The 19,952-nt window shown below is 42.3% G+C and overlaps 1 protein-coding gene across 1 annotated transcript; it reads right to left on the minus strand.

The window, feature by feature from the left end:
* Positions 1 to 2,884: 2,884 nt before the first annotated feature.
* LOC137307354 (probable G-protein coupled receptor 139) lies at positions 2,885 to 5,200 on the minus strand. Its single transcript, XM_067976808.1, has 2 exons — positions 4,954 to 5,200; positions 2,885 to 3,783 (listed from the first exon to the last, which is right to left on the minus strand). Exons 1-2 carry the CDS (start codon positions 5,198 to 5,200, stop codon positions 2,885 to 2,887), a joined length of 1,146 nt encoding a protein of 381 aa, XP_067832909.1.
* Between the last annotated feature and the right edge of the window lie 14,752 nt (positions 5,201 to 19,952).

The raw sequence follows: 19,952 nt of genomic DNA on the forward strand, positions 1-19,952 counted from the left end.
GGGAGAGAGTGTGGACTTTATTACTCACTGCTCTCCCCAGGGGTGTGTGGGGGGAGAGAGTGTGGACTTTATTACTCACTGCTCTCCCCAGGGGTGTGTGAGGGGAGAGAGTGTGGACTTTATTACTCACTGCTCTCCCCAGGGGTGTGTGGGGGGAGAGAGTGTGGACTTTATTACTCACTGCTCTCCCCAGGGGTGTGTGGGGGGAGAGAGTGTGGACTTTATTACTCACTGCTCTCCCCAGGGGTGTGTGAGGGAGAGAGTGTGGACTTTATTACTCACTGCTCTCCCCAGGGGTGTGTGGGGGGAGAGAGTGTGGACTTTATTACTCACTGCTCTCCCCAGGGGTGTGTGGGGGGAGAGAGTGTGGACTTTATTACTCACTGCTCTCCCCAGGGGTGTGTGAGGGAGAAAGTGTGGACTTTACTACTCACTGCTCTCCCCAGGGGTGTGTGGGGGGAGAGAGTGTGGACTTTATTACTCACTGCTCTCCCCAGGGGTGTGTGGGGGGAGAGAGTGTGGACTTTATTACTCACTGCTCTCCCCAGGGGTGTGTGAGGGAGAGAGTGTGGACTTTATTACTCACTGCTCTCCCCAGGGGTGTGTGGGGGGAGAGAGTGTGGACTTTATTACTCACTGCTCTCCCCAGGGGTGTGTGAGGGAGAGAGTGTGGACTTTATTACTCACTGCTCTCCCCAGGGGTGTGTGGGGGGAGAGAGTGTGGACTTTATTACTCACTGCTCTCCCCAGGGGTGTGTGGGGGGAGAGAGTGTGGACTTTATTACTCACTGCTCTCCCCAGGGGTGTGTGAGGGAGAAAGTGTGGACTTTACTACTCACTGCTCTCCCCAGGGGTGTGTGGGGGGAGAGAGTGTGGACTTTATTACTCACTGCTCTCCCCAGGGGTGTGTGGGGGGAGAGAGTGTGGACTTTATTACTCACTGCTCTCCCCAGGGGTGTGTGAGGGAGAGAGTGTGGACTTTATTACTCACTGCTCTCCCCAGGGGTGTGTGGGGAGAGAGTGTGGACTTTATTACTCACTGCTCTCCCCAGGGGTGTGTGAGGGAGAGAGTGTGGACTTTATTACTCACTGCTCTCCCCAGGGGTGTGTGGGGAGAGAGTGTGGACTTTATTACTCACTGCTCTCCCCAGGGGTGTGTGAGGGAGAGAGTGTGGACTTTATTACTCACTGCTCTCCCCAGGGGTGTGTGGGGAGAGAGTGTGGACTTTATTACTCACTGCTCTCCCCAGGGGTGTGTGGGGGAGAGAGTGTGGACTTTATTACTCACTGCTCTCCCCAGGGGTGTGTGAGGGAGAGAGTGTGGACTTTATTACTCACTGCTCTCCCCAGGGGGGTGTGGGGAGAGAGTGTGGACTTTATTACTCACTGCTCTCCCCAGGGGTGTGTGAGGGAGAGAGTGTGGACTTTATTACTCACTGCTCTCCCCAGGGGTGTGTGGGGAGAGAGTGTGGACTTTATTACTCACTGCTCTCCCCAGGGGTGTGTGAGGGAGAGAGTGTGGACTTTATTACTCACTGCTCTCCCCAGGGGGGTGTGGGGAGAGAGTGTGGACTTTATTACTCACTGCTCTCCCCAGGGGTGAGTGGGGGGAGAGAGTGTGGACTTTATTACTCACTGCTCTCCCCAGGGGTGTGTGAGGGAGAGAGTGTGGACTTTATTACTCACTGCTCTCCCCAGGGGTGTGTGGGGAGAGAGTGTGGACTTTATTACTCACTGCTCTCCCCAGGGGTGTGTGAGGGAGAGAGTGTGGACTTTATTACTCACTGCTCTCCCCAGGGGTGTGTGGGGAGAGAGTGTGGACTTTATTACTCACTGCTCTCCCCAGGGGTGTGTGGGGGAGAGAGTGTGGACTTTATTACTCACTGCTCTCCCCAGGGGTGTGTGAGGGAGAGAGTGTGGACTTTATTACTCACTGCTCTCCCCAGGGGGGTGTGGGGAGAGAGTGTGGACTTTATTACTCACTGCTCTCCCCAGGGGTGTGTGAGGGAGAGAGTGTGGACTTTATTACTCACTGCTCTCCCCAGGGGTGTGTGGGGAGAGAGTGTGGACTTTATTACTCACTGCTCTCCCCAGGGGTGTGTGAGGGAGAGAGTGTGGACTTTATTACTCACTGCTCTCCCCAGGGGGGTGTGGGGAGAGAGTGTGGACTTTATTACTCACTGCTCTCCCCAGGGGTGAGTGGGGGGAGAGAGTGTGGACTTTATTACTCACTGCTCTCCCCAGGGGTGTGTGGGGGGAGAGTGTGGACTTTATTACTCACTGCTCTCCCCAGGGGTGTGTGGGGAGAGAGTGTGGACTTTATTACTCACTGCTCTCCCCAGGGGTGTGTGGGGGGAGAGTGTGGACTTTATTACTCACTGCTCTCCCCAGGGGTGTGTGTGGGGAGAGAGTGTGGACTTTATTACTCACTGCTCTCCCCAGGGGTGTGTGGGGGGAGAGAGTGTGGACTTTATTACTCACTGCTCTCCCCAGGGGTGTGGGGGAGAGAGTGTGGACTTTATTACTCACTGCTCTCCCCAGGGGTGTGCGGGGGTGAGATTGTGAGCTGTCCCGATATCTCCTCTGTCTCCGGCCCCTTTTCCACCACCTTGTATTGTTCTTTTTATTATTACCTTTTTAATTCGCCAATATGGTGAAACATTCGGTGTAATTAGTTGCGATATGTTATTTTACAACTTGTAATTTCTGGAGATATAAACTTTTACAAATGCTGTAAATGAGTTGATAAATTCCCTCAGGTTATAAAGGTTTCAGTGATTGGAGAATACACAGTGTTTGCAGCACCGTGGCCTGGTGGAGAGAGAATCAGACACCGTATGACGTAGAACGGTCTCTGATCTGAGAAAGTCTTCAGATCTTCTCATTATTTAATGAATTTTATAATTACAGTAAAGGGATATTTCACCACATTCTTCAACTGCTCTCTGAATTTAATCTGTGTCACGGCATAAATACAAGTGTTTGTGCAGCAACTCATGAGCTGGAGCATGAATCCCAGTTCTAGTAGAAACCAGGGTCGAATTACAGAATAAAACCCCAACATCAACATCCGGTACCATATAGAATACACCATAAACAGCGCCCAGAACAGTATAAAGTTTCCTGATATAACAAACAGTAAAATTATGGATTTCCTTCGGCTCTCCATCTCTGGGTCTCTGGGACTCTCCCCACTGCTGTGACCCCGGAGTCTCCTGCGGGCTCTGCTGGCCACTAAAATGTATCTGACAGTGAAAACATTGAGCAACAGAATCAGAACAAATGGGACCCCCGGGGTGAGGATATAATGAAGGAGTTCGATGACTGCCCACACACGTGAAAGCAGAACAACGGCAGGTACAGCACAAAACCACGGTTCGTTGTAAAGCAAATACCGACCCGTGAACATAAAGAAGCAGGTGATGTTCTTTAAACAGATCACCACACTCACTGTTCCCAGAACCACAGCCGCCGTTCTCTCGGTGCAATATTTAGTTTTCAGATTCTGGCAACAAATGGCCACAAATCTATCGAAGGTGAAAGTGATGGTGAACCAGACGGAACAGTCCGTGGCTGCGAAAAGCAGGACGGCGTGGATATTACACACGGGGATGGACCACAGGAAACGAAACTGACCCCGATAGACAATGGGAATCTGCCTGAATATCAGATCGAAGATAACGACCAGTAGATCCGCCGCTGCCATCGCCACCAGGTAATGAGTGACACATTTGGAGAGACCGCACTTTCCCCGAGATAGGATAACTATCGTCAATAAGTTAACTGTAAGGAAGGGAAATAAACAGGGCAATTGTACATCAGGCTGTAACTGCCTGTAAATATTATTACCGTCCCTGGATCAATGGTAAATTTTAGTTCCATCTCCGGATCACCTGTAAATATTATTACCGTCCCTGGCTCCCTGGTAAATAATTTTACTGTCTCTCGATCCCCTGTAAATATTTAATTCCATCTCTCAATCCCGTGTAATTTTGAGCATCGTCTCTGGATTCCCTGTGAAAATTGGTACCCTCTCTGGATCCCCTGTAGATATTAGTGACGTCTCTGGATCTGCTGTAAATATTAGTACAGTCCCTGTACCCAGTGTTAATATTGGTACAATCTGTGTAACTCTGTAAAATTTAGTACTGTCTCAGGTTCCCTTGTAAATATTGGTCAGTCTCTGATTCCCTTGAAATATGAGTCGCGTCTCTTGATACTGTCTAACTGTTAGTACAGTCTGTGGATCCTCTATATATATTAGTTGCATCACAGAATCCCCAGTAAATGTTAGTCCCGCCTCTGGATCCCTTGTAAATATTAGTACTGTCTCTGCATCCCTTTGCATATAATGACACACCCCAAAGACCCTCTAAAACCTGGCGCATCCTCAGGCACCCTGCAAATACAGATTCACTCCCAGGGACCGATGGTATATTAAATCTCACACCCAGACAACCCCCGTAAATATATTTCCCATCCCTGCTCCCCCAATAAATATATCTCCAATCCCGGGTACCGCATCTGATTTTTAAGCTTGTTATTTAATCTTACCAGGAACACCAACAGCGGCGAGTGTGGGACACAGAATGCCAAGCACATTAACACAGTGACACACGGTTTATAGAATTAACAGCTGGATATAGAGCCTCACCGGAGACACCGACAGCGGTGAGAGTTGGACAGGGAATGAGATGAACAGTAATACAGTGAAACATGGTCTATTATATTAATAGCTGGAAATTGAGACTTACCAGAGACACCAAATTCAGCGAGTGTGGGACATAGAATGACATGAATAGTAACACATATGAACATGGCTTATAAAATTAATAGCCGCAGATAGAGCGTTACCAGTGGAACAAAGATCATCGAGTGTGGGGCAGGGAATAATAAGAACAGTAAGACATGAAACATGTTTTATAGAATTAATAGCTGGATAGAGAGACTTACCAGTGACACCGACAGCAGCGAGGAGAGGATAGTAAATCACTTGTATACAGGCAAGGGCAAAATATATCCGATCCTCTAATGAGAATGAATCATAATGTGAATAAAGATATTGAAACATCCAGAATGGATTGTTCCTATCGATTGTTCTCAGATTCCGACCCATTGTTGTAACATTCCAATCTATTGTTCTCAGATTCCGACCCATTGTTGTAACATTCCAATCTATTGTTCTCAGATTCCGACCCATTGTTGTAACATTCCAATCTATTGTTCTCAGATTCCGATCTATTCTTTCCCTCTCTGTGGAGCCGCTGATCCCTGTTAGTGCCGGGGGTGATGCTCCCACTGACACTATGGGATAACACGTTGAAAGTAGTCGCTTATAAATAACAGAGAGAAACACTCCAGTGACACAATTAGGGCCAATGGAGACTGACATTAATTACAGTCACTGAACAAACAGATTCAGTTGACAACTTTAAACCCAACAATATTTCTATCACAACATATATTTAATCAAATATTACACAGATGGAAAGCCCAAAGCCCAATATATTATTTTAATAAATATTTGGAAGAACAGGAACGATGAGATCACAGTCTGACAGCACTGAGGTAAAGCGAGAGCAGCTTCATTTACAAATTGTAGATTATTTGTAATTGAAATCCTTTAATTTCAGAGAGCTTCTACCCACTTCTGAAGGGTTGGATTTAAACTCAGAGATGGAACTGAACCATTATACTGGTCAGTTTGGAAACCACACTGCAAATATTGGAGCAATATCTGGATACTCCGTCAATATTGGCGAGTCTATGGATCCTCTTGTAAATATTGGTACAGTCTCTGGATCTACCTGTAAATAATGGCATAGTCTTTGGATTCCATAGTAAATATTCGCACAGTGTATGGACTTCCCTGCAAATATTCCGACAGACAATGAAAAAGGCTCGGGTTACTTCTAAAAATATTGGCCCGCTTCCGGGTTTCCTGACACAAGGTGAGGATTGTTTAAATGTGGAGAATGCCCAGTACCATGGAAATATAGAATCACTGCCACAGGCCCCTGTGAATACTGACATAGACTGGGTACAGCCTGAATGTCTACAGTCCTTGCTACCTCTTTAAATATTGACTACACTCACAAACACTTGTAAATACTGAGAGTCTGGGTACAACTTGAATGTCTCAAGTCCCTGGTACCGTTATCAGTATTGACTCACTCCAACGGACCTCTGTAAATACTGACACAGTCTGGGTACAGCTTGAATGTCTAAAGTCCCTGGGACCGTTATATATATAGACTCCCTCTCACAGATCCCTATAATACCGACACAGTCTGAGCACATCGAGTTAAATCAAAATTATAGCGCAGAATTAGAACTTTCAGCCCAATTGGTCCATGCAAGTGTTTATGACCCACACGAGGCTCCTCTCTCCCTACTTCATCAAACCCTATCATGATACTGTGGAAATGTATAAAGATATACCTGACCATATTAACTTTTTAATGCACCTAAACCATAAATGAAGAAATGCATGATGGATATTTGACCAGACTAACTGTCCAGCAAATTCAATTTATAGCTTATATTTTAGTTTCTCACGAAAGACACACAGAAGCCCTATTGTCTAATTACTTCAAGTTCTCTCATGCTGATAACTGTCCGACTGACAGAAATGAATGACCATATAGCCTTGAGACTAGGTACAGACTTACTGATCAAAAAAAGGCAGTTTCATAGGGAAAAATACTTTCCCAGGCCTGTGTCCAACATCATGAGACGGTCATGAGGAACCAGAGAGTGGGTTCCCTGTTTTGATTGTCTAACTATCTGAACCAATAAAGAATGTATGTGTACGCCCATATTCTATGACAGATGGGTGTTGCTAATGAACTGTATAAACGTGAGCTGTTTCTTGAACTCAGCGAAGACGTAGCCCTGACCATTGTTTAGGGTACGCTTCCCTTGTATACAAGTTTCTTAATAAATTCTTACTTGTCTGAATTAAGTGTTTGGGGTTAATGCATTGTATATAATAGTTAATAATAAGTTTAAGTTTTCAACAGTTTTTGGAGGTTCCACCGAGATCGCTTGTGATCCCCGGTAAGTACGGACACATGTTGCCTCTACAAGCCGCAGACGCACTGCGATTGATAAATGTATGCATTAACTGACGTGACTAATTCTTCTGTTTGCATTTAGGAATTGGAAGGCGATCATAGTGAGAATCCCTACATGGTCAGTTTTCGGTAAAATATTAAAATGTCTACGTGGCAAAGAAGCAGAATGCAAAATGGTTAGAAAGGGTTAATTAGTTAGTAACTGAGATTGATACAAGTGGCCTGGCCCTCCTGCTGGGCCATATGTTTGCTTAGTCAGCAGGCCTGCATTGTCTTATCAATGATAGGTCTTTGATGTGAGTCAAGGACTGGTCTGAATGTCTCCATGTTTATGGCAGATCAATATAGGTAACGAGCTTAGCCAAAGTTGAAAGACATTCCAGGTTGGGAGATAAGGAACAGAAGGGACAGGGAAGAACATTCTAAGTTGGAAAGTGAGGAAGTTATCCCCTTTGATGTCTAACAGCAGCATGATCAGCACATGGACGATTTATGATTGGCCGGAAATAATGTAACCTCGCATGGCAACCTATGCCCGGCTTATGATTGGTGGTGACCCTCGTTAAGTATGTTCCAACCCTATTGATTTGTATAAAAACGTGTGGATTTCTGTATGTTGTTGTTCTTGCTCTGCCAGCATAGAGGGACTCTATCAGGAGTCCAAATCAATGCTGCAGACTAAGACCCCTGCTATTAAAGATGTGTTGAACTTTAAAATGTATTCGACTGCAGTTATTACTGAACCAGACTGAGGGGAAAGAATCCGGATCGTCATTTGGTGGCAGCGGTGGGATCTTAACGGTCGTTCACCGAGAGTTCGCGGAGTAAGAGGCGGATTATCTCAGACACGGAGGAAGGAAATGGCGCCCCGATGTAAGTAGTCTTAATTTACTACGTCGGTTTTCCTCCAATCCGTCAGTCTGACGACGAATCGTCCAATCGCTAACACTCGTGTGTGTCCTTACAAGATTCAGGTCAGTCTGGCGAATACACAGAAATAGCAGGAAGAGGTCAGTGGTCGAATACCACTGAGGGAATAACTTATAAGCGGTAGGTCAGTGGTTAATATCACTGAGGGTAGTCAGGGTTTAAGTTCCTGATGATTGGATATAAACAGGAACTATTGATAAAACTTAGATGCCGAAAAAAGGCTCAGGAATTAATTTGGAAAAATAACAGAGGTACCTCAGCCAAAGAACTAATTGCTTTATGGAGACAGTACTGTAAAAAAATATGGATAGAATTAAGTGACTAGACAAATGTTTAAAAGACAGAGACCCGAAAAAGAAAGGTTTTGTTGTTTAAGTGTACTGTCCCTTTAAAAAGCCTGTCTTGATCAGTGTTTTTTTTGTCGGTGTTGTGGGCCACGCCCCCTTCTTACTGTGTCTTGTGTGTTTTCTTCCTTTGTGTAATGTATCTGTCTTGTCGTGTGTTTAATTCTGATACTGCTGAATTAAAATTGGAGTTATTGAGGTTAAGTGACCTGTTGAATTCTGGTTCTTATAAAGTGTGGGTATGTTAAATTCCAGACATGGGATCTTAAAAAATTGGCATTTTGATTGTTTATTTTGTGATTGGCTGTGGTTTAAAAAGAGGTTAAAAATTAACGGGATAGATTAAAAAAACTATCTGGTATCACTGTGATAGGAAAAGTCGGAAAGTTGGAACAGCTCGGAGCGTTGGTTATAATCACATCCACTAAAAGTATGTGAAAAAATAGTGTGCAAAAATATAGTATAAAGCAATCCACAAATGTGAGAAGTAAAAAAATCAGTCAAACCTGTGTGAAGTGAAATTTTGAAGGTGGGAACTTAATCTCAAAAGGGAGAAGGCTCAAGTTACTCCTACCACAAGAGCAAGTTAATATTAACCCCTTCCATCCCAAGAAGCCAGACTGTCATGCCAAGACCAGTTCAAACAGATAGAAATGACCCAGTCGGTTGAGAACTGTCTGAGGCTTGCCCAGAACACAGGTGAACATGAGGTAATAATTGGTATAGGTTATATTAGTAAAATTGTCCCAATCACTCGGAAATGCCAAAGGCTACAATTGACTGAGATATAAGTTTTCACGCTGCAGTGAAAAATTGATTAGAAAGGAATGTAAAACAAATCATATGAAAAGGAAGCATAGGTTAGACAATTGGAAGTCCATTACTTGAGCTATGTACTGACACAGGGTACTAAACACCTATCAGTTTTACCCTGCCACAGTATGATAAGGAAGTTTTGACAAGTTCTGGGGCTATTCAATTTTATTTGAAATTAATAGTAGAATACAAGATCTGACCAAAGAGGGGAGACCTTCCCTGACAAATTATATAACTTGCATTGAGACTGCTAAGAAAACTCAACAATTAGATCAACACCTCCTAACTCAAGTGTTAAAACAAAGAGCGACATGGAATGGAGGTGGACATCGTAAAAAGAGATAGGCAAATATGGAGACGTAAAGATCTGTGATAAGTGATATAGCAACTGCCTTTGCCTCCGTTGTTAACACCATTGATTTGACAACATTAGATCAAAAGGTCAGAGATTTAGGGTCTCACATTAAAGATATATTAAAAGATAAATGAAAATACAGATAAGGAATTGTCTGAGGATCAAATGCTGACCATATATTTGCAAAGGATAGCTACAGTGCTAGAAACACATGCCCAAACCATTAATAAATTAATAAAAGAGGAATATAACGTATCTTAGCAGACGGCTGCTAATGATATCTGCTTAATGTGGTTACATCTTGAAAACACAGAGATCAGGACTTGGAGTTAGAAATTCCAGTCTGCAGCCCTGCGTACATCTGCATGTGGAAGAGACAGTGTTTATTTCAGACAGGCTGCGTGCTTCAGAGAGAGGGCGAGAGTGGAACTCGGCAATTTCTCTCTCCTGTTTTGTTTTCTGAATTTGTTTCGGGTATAGGGATTATTCCTTTGGATAAATAAATAATAAATGAGGATTTGACAAATTAATCACTTGGGCTCTCAAGAAGAGCTGCAATGGATTTTCTGTGTTTCTTTTAAAACAGGTGACCCTGGGTTTTTTTTGGGACCACGTGAGTGTTGATGGTGCAGGATTACCAAGAGTAGTTACAAAGTTACGGTGCAACCTTTGCTGGAGAAATTTGGTGCAGGAAACGATCCAGTGGTGTTAAAGATTTAAGACTTTAGCTGCAGACATCAGCGGATACCAAATGTCACAGCGTGGTGATATCAACCTGATTCTCTTCTTTTGAAAACATTTTGATCTGTTTTGTTTTAACCTATTTGTTGTCTTCCGAGACAGAATGCTCGAGGTGGGGAGATATGGGAATTTCTCTAAAGTCATTGAATTGGGCATGATAAAAAATCAATCTGGCATAAATATACAATCTAGTGGAAGTCAGGAAAGTGTAGTTGAGAATAGTAAATTGATAGCTTTCTCGTGGAGATATTTGTGTCCTTGCCTATAATGAATAATGAGAAAACTACACTCAAAAGCCTGGCCACTACCCTGACATCGGGACCATGCAGGGGGAGATAAGCACTCTAGATACCCCTGATCTTTTTGATAAGATAACCTGAAAACCTAAGAATGGCTACAGTGGACATAAAAGATACAAATGTATGTTGCCATCATCTGAAATGGAGATCAGGATGAAGAACATGATTACAAAGGCCTGTGGCCTGGTGAGCTATTGCAACCACTCTTTAAACAAACCAGTTGCTTTTACAGGACTGAATCCTACAGGTCATATGATGTGTGCCATGGAAAATGTTCGGAAATACCATGAGGAAGAAGAGACTGGCCAGCAGAAAGTTAATATCCAAGAACACTAAGCTCATTCCTATGAGATGCTGCTAGTATGCGGAGATACATGAAGAAGATACAGTGAAGAATGAGTCTCAGACAGGCTCAGTTACTTGACAACAGCACAACAGGAAAATGGTTAATGTGGTCCAGGCGAGTGAGAAATCCTTTTAAACAAGGCACTGACACATGGTCCATAGAGAAACCAACTAATTAATGAAACAGTCAGGAAACACTGGTATCAATCAAAAGGACTGAAATTAAAGTAAAAAGGGACACAGTAATGTGGATTTCCAAAATTCAGGGTTAGGTTCCCATCAGTTAACAATAAAATTGAGAGAAACAATATTTAGAAGATATCCGCACGATGGATACAAAATTACAAGATTATGAGGGGCCCAGATAAAGTAGACAGGAAGTACCTGTTTCCCCTAGCAGAGGGTTCAAGAACTAGAGGACGTAGATTTAAGCTGATTGGCTGGAACAAAATTAAAGGGATGTGTTACTAGACATGCTGTCACTGTGTGTCCACATAGTGTTGGACACAGCCTAGAAGCACAGTGTGGGTTTAATAATACCGGTACCAATCCGGATATTAACTGTACCATGGAGGCCCTAGAGGCGGATCTAAAACCCACTTAAGTGGCATATGCCGGAGAGGGCGAATATTGTGTTACAACTAATTTGAAAATGTTTAAATATGCCAATCTAACTTGTGATATTTTAAGTCCAGAATTCTACTCCATTTCTGAAGTCCTGGTTCGGATTGGACCCGAGGAACTGGTAGAGATACACCAGCATAACCTCACCACCTTACAAGTTTCTGAGAATGTCAGAAAGGACTTCAAAGCATATCAGGACACATTTGGGTATCTGACACCCCTGTTGCCTAAATACTTGAAAGCATTGCGAATGGAGATACGCCTCTCCCAGAAGGTTTATTATAACCTACAACAGGACAATAACAACATTAAGCATGACACTGACCAAATTAAAGTCACCACCTGGTGAAATGACCTCTGGAATTTGGGACTGAATATACAGATCCATCCTTGGATTAGATTAATTTCATATGTATTAGTCGTAGTGCAGTTTGTTGTAATGTGCTTCTTGATTTTCATTGCATGTAATAAATGTAAGCAGAGGATGAAGGGTTTGGCAAAGATAGTAAAACAGAGCCTGGGTGAGAATGTCCCCATTGTCTCTGTGGTTTCAACTAAGAACACATCTTAATGGTACCGGGAGTAGCACCCACTGGGGTAAGGTGCATGTAAAAGGGAAGACAATTATAGTTTGATAGGATTATCAGATGCTCTGCCTCTCTTCCACCCGGACTGGTGGCCAACACGAAGGGAACCTGGTTAAGATGAGGTACAGCATCTAATGGGATATTGTAGGGAGAATTTGGATTAAGGGATATAATGGGGAGGGCACCAATTCACAGGTGTAAAATGGTCTGAAAGGTACCATTCAGTCTAGTTCGGCTGGAAACAAAATATAAATCACCATGAGATATTTGACTATGTTAGCCTTTTCAAACTAACATGAATAGGTTTAGCTGACCAAGGACATTCGCAACTTACTTGAGAGATGTTTAGAAGGAGTCTGTTCCTGAGAACAGATAAGAGTACAAAGGCGTATTGATGAAACATGTCTGTGTTCTATTGGGACTTCTCTAGTTCAAGAGCTAGTCATATTCATTGTTATAATTCTTATAGTTTATTGCTTACTTAAATGTTGCAGCGCTGCAGAACCTGCAGAACCAGTGAGCACCGTAATAATTGGTTATCATAAAATGATAAAAGGGGGGAATGAGAATCCCTACATGGTCAGTTTTCGGTAAAATATTAAAATGTCTACGTGGCAAAGAAGCAGAATGCAAAATGGTTAGAAAGGGTTAATTAGTTAGTAACTGAGATTGATACAAGTGGCCTGGCCCTCCTGCTGGGCCATATGTTTGCTTAGTCAGCAGGCCTGCATTGTCTTATCAATGATAGGTCTTTGATGTGAGTCAAGGACTGGTCTGAATGTCTCCATGTTTATGGCAGATCAATATAGGTAACGAGCTTAGCCAAAGTTGAAAGACATTCCAGGTTGGGAGATAAGGAACAGAAGGGACAGGGAAGAACATTCTAAGTTGGAAAGTGAGGAAGTTATCCCCTTTGATGTCTAACAGCAGCATGATCAGCACATGGACGATTTATGATTGGCCGGAAATAATGTAACCTCGCATGGCAACCTATGCCCGGCTTATGATTGGTGGTGACCCTCGTTAAGTATGTTCCAACCCTATTGATTTGTATAAAAACGTGTGGATTTCTGTATGTTGTTGTTCTTGCTCTGCCAGCATAGAGGGACTCTATCAGGAGTCCAAATCAATGCTGCAGACTAAGACCCCTGCTATTAAAGATGTGTTGAACTTTAAAATGTATTCGACTGCAGTTATTACTGAACCAGACTGAGGGGAAAGAATCCGGATCGTCATTAGGAAATATGTTTCATATAGACAACGAGAAAAAAAAAGGGGAAGAAAAAGAGAGAGAGAGAGAGACGCGCAACAGATTACTCGATATTTTCAGCTGCAGTGTTGTAGTAACGGGCTGAGAGACAACAATAACGGAGTAGGTCTGTGATACCGGTGATTACTCGAGTGACGTTGAGGTTGCTGTATGGGACCAATAGACGCTCAGCTGCTGGTGGAGGCGCCAGGAAAAGAGAGAGGTAACCGGGTTACGGACTTGTGTGAAATAAAATTTTGACATTCGGAAAAGTGTGAAATTTTAATTTGGACAAATAATTCGGAAAAGTGTGAAATTACAAGTCTGTAGCGGCGACAAACGCAGGCTGGTGTTGATGTTGCGTATTCGGAAAAATGTGAAATTCTGGTTTACCTGATACATGGTGTTTAAGAGATAAAAACGCTAATAGTGTTTAAGAGATAAAAACACTAAAAAATCTTGCGTATGTCAGCTGATTCAACTAATTGCAGACGTTTCTCTCACACACCTAGCCTGAGCTAGTTATTAAGAGGGTTTTAATCCCACTTGAAGGCCAGGACCCTAAAGTAGGTGTAGAGAACACATGACGTCATGTCCAATCGGCTGAATTATCAAGTACAGAATTGCGATCGCTATATTGCTGTGTACTATATTGTAAGAATTGTAAATAGAAGCTATGGGTGCCAGCACAAGCAAAATCCCTCCAAAGGGAACACCTGCTGCTTATATGTACAGAAACTTTGGGAAAGAAACAACTGACGAGTTGATAGTTTGGTCCAAATGGACCAGGACTAGAAAATATCCTTTTCCCGAAGACGGCACATTTAATATGGATAGAATTAAGTGATTGGAAAAATGTTTAGAAGTCAGAGACGCAAAAAAAGAAAGGTTCTTTTGTTTTCAGTGTACTGTCTCTTTAAAAAGCCTGTCCTTATTGTGAGTGTTTTCTGTCGGTGTTGCAGGCCATGCCCCCTTCTTACTGCGTCTTACATGTTTTCCTCTTTTGTGTAATGTATCTGTTTTGTCCTGTCTTTAATTCTGATATTGCTGAATTAAAATTGGAGATATTGAGGTTAAGTGAACTGTTAAATTCTGGTTCTTATAAAATGTGAGCATATCAAATTCCACATATGGGATCTTCACAAAAAAAAAATTGGCATTTTGAATTTTTATTTTGTGATTGGCAGTGGTTTAAAAAAATGACCCAAAAAAAACCCAGGACAGATGAAAAAAAGCTATCTGGTATCACTGTGATAGGAAAAGCCGGAAAGCTGGAACAGCTCGGAGAGTTGGTTACAATCATACCCACTAAAAGTATGTCAAAAAAATGAATTGGAAAGCTATAGTTGTGTATGATGAGGACAGCAAATTATAAAACTTACGAAGCAATTAGAAATTGAGGGGGACCTAAACAAAAGTTGATCACAACAATCTGGAAATACTGGACTAACTATAATCTAAAATGTACGATGGGAGATGTTATTTCCTGGTATGAATTTTTAAAAAAGAATTTATGTGAAAGCTGCGTTGACGTATGCTGAGAACGCTGCGTGAATCTGATATCTGGCTCCGTCGTTTTGTTTTTTAAAAAATGAAGTTAATCCCTTCCAAGGACACTGACATCTGTTTTCAATTCACCAAGCAACAACCTTTGCATTTATATAAAATAATTGACAAAATGAGGTTGAAATTGTAAAAGAATAGATAAAGTGCAGCTTTAAAGAATTACAAGTTACAGTTGCAGGATGATCTCTGGTTATAAATTAATTTGATCTCCTTCGAAGTATTTTGTGCTATTGTGATTGATTCCTCCTCCCACCCCTTAAGGTTTTGCAAGAAGTAACTAACACTTATTTCCGTATTGCTGAAGTTAAGTATTTGGACTGCACTAGTTTTTTTAAGATGTTGGTCTGATACCTTTGGAATCACAGCATTCTGAAAGTGGAAAGAGCAGGTACTGTTCAAACAGTTTTATTGTCTCTTGATAAAAACAATGATTTTTGTGAATTTTGAAGGGAGACATCCTCTTTCTTCAGGGTGCATGGTGAGGATCCTTGAATCCTCCTCCCCTGAGGGAATAGATGAAAAAAAAACACAAAAAAAAAATGCCGGCGATAATGATCATATTGGCTTTCAATTTTTGTCTGAAAGATAAGATTTGGGAAAAGGCTGTTTGCAAAGCTAAAGCAGAGTCTGAAAAGAAAGTAAAGAAGCTGCAAGCAAACAAGTTGGTTAATGAGAAACATTGGAGAAAACACTATGATTAAAATAAATCTCAAAAATAGTGTGCAAAATATATAGTGTAAAGCAATTCACAAATGTGAGAAGTGAAGAACAAAAATATCAGTCAAACCTGTGTGAGGAGAAAATTTGAAGCCAAAATCGCCAAGTAGCTAAAAAAAATTGAAATTTGTTGACCGTCTCGCAGAGTAGAATGAAATATGGAAACTTAATCTCAGAGGGTGAAGTATCAAATTACTGCTACCACGAGAGCCAGTTAATGTTAACCCCTTCCATCCCAAGAAGCCAGACTGTCACGCCAAGAGCAGTTCAAACAGATAGGAATGACCCAGTCGGTTGAGAACCGTCTGAGGCTTGCCCAGAACACAAGTGAGCATGAGGTAACAATTGGTATAGGTTATGCTATTAAAATTGACCCAATTACTCGGAAATGCCAAAGGCTACAACTTGACTGAGATATAAGTTTCCACACAGACAATGCTACAGTGAAAGAAAAAAAAAATGATTAGAAAGGTGAATGTAAAACAAATCATATGAAGAGAAAGCATAGGTTGGACAATTGGAAGTCCATTACTTGGGCTATGTACTGACACAGGGTACTAAACGCCTACCAGAAGATAGGAAATTGACAATTTTAAATTTACCCCGCCCACAGTATGATAAGGAAGTTCGACAAGTTCTGGGACTATTCAATTTTATTTGAAACTATTCACGAATAGTCGCTCCAACACAAGTCCTGACCAAAGTGGGGAGACCTTCCCCGACAAATTATATAACTCGCATTGAGAATGTAATGTATGATAACGTGCAACATGAGCTTGTATCGGTAGTACTAGATTTAACCGATACGGCCCTACCAACATGGTGTTCTAAGAAAACTCAACAATTATATCAACACCTCCTAACTCAAATGTTAAAACAAGGCGCGACATGGAATGGAGGTGGACATCATAAAAGAGATAGACAAATGTGGAGACGTGAAAGATCTGTGATAAGTGATACAGCAACTGCCTTTAATACGGGTGCCTCAGTTTTAACACCATTGATTTGGCAACATTAGATCAAACGGTCAGAGATTTAGGTTCATGCATTAAAGATATATTACAAAAAATAAATGAAAATACAGATAAGGAATTGTCTGAGGATCAAATGCTGACCATACATTTGCACAGGATAGCTACAGTGCTGGAAACACATGCCCAAACCATTAATAAATTAATAAAAGAGGAATATAACGTATCTTAGCAGGCAGCTGCTAATGACATCTGCAGTACATATGGTAACTGGATTGTGGAATAGACACGAGAGAACCTAGCCCAGATACAGGCAGGGGAAGTACCCTTATGGATAACGAATCAACAAACTGAGGGTGAACCTGACCCGTGGGCATGATGGAGGTGGTACCTCCAAGCGGCTGTTAGCAAACAAGAACATCACCCCTTGCCAATTCAGGGCAATGGTGCGGGTGTACCCCACTCAAGTGGAGTGTAAACCTGACGGAGGAGGGCTCCTAGGGTTGGTACTAGTAATACTGGTGATGGCACCCGAAACCCAGGGATGAGAGGTGTACCAAGTACAGAATATTGGGGTAGTGAAGGACAGAATGCACATATCCCATCACAATATGTTACCATATGCTGAAAAATAAAATTAAAGGGAATTTGGCTGGAACAAAATTAGAGGGATGTGTTACTAGACATGCTGTCACTGTGTGTCCACATAGTGTTGGACACAGCCCAGAAGCACAGTGTGGGTTTAACAATACCGGTACCAATCAGGATATTAACTGTACCAAAGAGGCCCTCGGGGTGGATCTAAAACCCACTCAAGTGGCATATGCTGGAAAGGGTGAATACTGTGTTACAACTAATTTGAAAACATTTAAATATGCCAATTTAACTTGTGATATTTTAAGTCCAGAGTACTACTTCATTCCTGAAGTCCCGGTTCGGATTGGACCCGAGGAACTGGTAGAGATACATCGGCATAACCTCACCACCTTACAAGTTTCTGAGGATAGCAAAAAGGACTTAAAAGCATATCAGGACACATTTGGGTATCTGATACCCCTGTTGCCTAAATACTTGAAAGCATTGCGAATGGAGATACGCCTCTCCCAGAAGGTTTATTATAACCTACAGCAGAACAATAAAAATATTAAGCATGACATTGACCAAATTAAAGTCACCACTTGGTGGGATGACCTCTGGAATTGGGGACTGAATATACAGATCCATCCTCAGATTAGATTAATTTCACATGTATTAGTTGTAGTGCAATTTGTTGTAATATGCTTCTTGACTTTCATGGCACGTAATAAATGTTGTCAGCAGAGGATGAAGGGTTTGGCAAAGATAGTAAAACAGAGCCTGGGTGAGAATGTCCGCATTGTCTCTGTGATTTCAATTAAGAACACATCTTAATGGTACCGGGAGTAGCACCCGCTGGGGTAAGGTGCATGTAAAAGGGAAGACAATCATAGTTTGATAGGATTATCAGATGCTCTGCCTCTCTTCCACCCGGACTGGTGGCCAACACGAAGGGAACCTGGTTAAGATGAGGTACAGCATCTAAGAGGATATTATAGGGATAAAATTTGGATTAAGGGATAAAAAGGGGTGGGTCTCAATCTCGAGTTCAAATGTCAGGCCTAGTAGTTGATTGATTAACCCATAAATCCCCATACAAGGACCCCGGCGGTGGCGTCCCAGCCAAAAAAAACCGGACTGATTAATTAAACTGTTATAAGAGACTGTTGCAGCATGGCATGTCCTAAACTGTAAGATCATTTGGGAATAATTGGCTCGGCATGCCTGATCATGTGGGTGGGAATTGGCATAGAACCTGCTACAACCCCTGCTGCAAGTGGACTCAATCGTGTTTCAAGGGAACTGCATGTCAATATTTTTTTATACATGTCATATATGTATGCAAAACGTGAAGGTATCTCTAGTTGCTGGGTGTGCTCACATATCCCAGTTCAATCCAAGGGAGGCATTCCCCTCAGACCAGTCCCCCTAACTTCCCAAGAAATAGCAGAGTGGGTAATAAATCAAATTGAAATTAATGGGAACAGAATGCGAGATAGTGGCTGGATGAGTGCGAGAACAAATAAGACAATGTTTGTGAGAAAGCAATGGAAGGAGTACACAGTCACAACAAAATGTGAAACCAGATTCCGGGGGTGGTACCAACCTAATTACGATCAGACCCATAAACCTCCTTTTCTAATCCTTACAAATACACCAAGAACTAATGGAGCAATATGCTTGATTAAGAATTCAGTAGGGGGTGATGTAATGGGATGGAGTAATTGCACTCAGTATATAAATATGACTGAAACCAGCATCAGTAGTACCATCAGATGGAAGCCTTGCACAGGTGGCCAAATTTACATCGATAGAATAAACAAAGAATTCCCCTGCAATTACTGCATATAATGAAACCTACTTTATTTGTGGCCACAAGGCATACCCATGGTTGCCTAAAAAATGGACAGGATCATGTTACTTGGGATATGTGATCCCATATATCCGACACTCAACATCCCTGCCTCAATATCCTACTGGGCAACGAGTAAAGAGGGTAATTACTGAGGCCGACCGATTATGGGCCATTGCTTTCCCTCGGTGGGGAGTGAGCATGGCCACCAGAGAAATGATTAAATTGGCCAAAATCTGGGAAATAGTTGCTAATGATACGGCAGAAGCCTTCAGGAAATAAGCACCGAAATGATAGCCATTCATACGGTCACCTTACAAAACCGTATGGCCCTTGATTACCTATTGGCAGAGAAAGGAGGAACATGCGCACTAATTGGATCTGAATGTTGTACTTACATACCTGATAGTTCAGAGAATATTACTAATTTGGCCGATCGCATTCAAAGGGAAATTGAGAAATTCAAGCAGCCCCCTTCGTTCACTCTTTGGGGCTGGGCAACAGGATGGCTGGGACTTCTCTCGTTCAGGGACAAGTCATATTCGTTGTTATAATTCTTATAGCCTATTGCTTTGTCAAATGCTGCTGTGTTATGATGTCCAATCTGGGTACACATATAGGGCCCACAAATTTGATGGTGCAGGGAGGGGTGGCAAAGGATGAGGTGCAGGAAGAGTTTGAGCGTCTGGCTGGAATAATGCTCCATTGGAATATTGTCCTTTATAAAGGACAAAAGGGGGGAATGTGGAAATGCATAAAGAGATACCTGACCATATTAACTTTTTAATAACCATAAATGAAGAAATGCATGATGGATATTTGACCTTAGTAACTGACCAGCTTAATACAATTTAAAGCTTATATTTTAGTTTCTCACCAAAGACATACAGAAGCCCTATTGTCT

The sequence above is a fragment of the Heptranchias perlo genome, chromosome 3, assembly GCF_035084215.1.
Source record: "Heptranchias perlo isolate sHepPer1 chromosome 3, sHepPer1.hap1, whole genome shotgun sequence".
In the NCBI taxonomy this organism is placed as follows: Eukaryota; Metazoa; Chordata; class Chondrichthyes; order Hexanchiformes; family Hexanchidae; genus Heptranchias; species Heptranchias perlo.

Excerpts from the sequence above, each read along its gene's own strand:
- LOC137307354 (XM_067976808.1), bottom strand. The coding sequence starts at position 5,200 with ATGGGTCGGAATCTGAGAACAATAGATTGGAATGTTACAACAATGGGT. Across the intron at positions 3,784-4,953 it reads CGCTGCTGTCGGTGTCACTG|TTAACTTATTGACGATAGTT; the intron begins GTAAGTCTCTCT and ends CCTTCCTTACAG.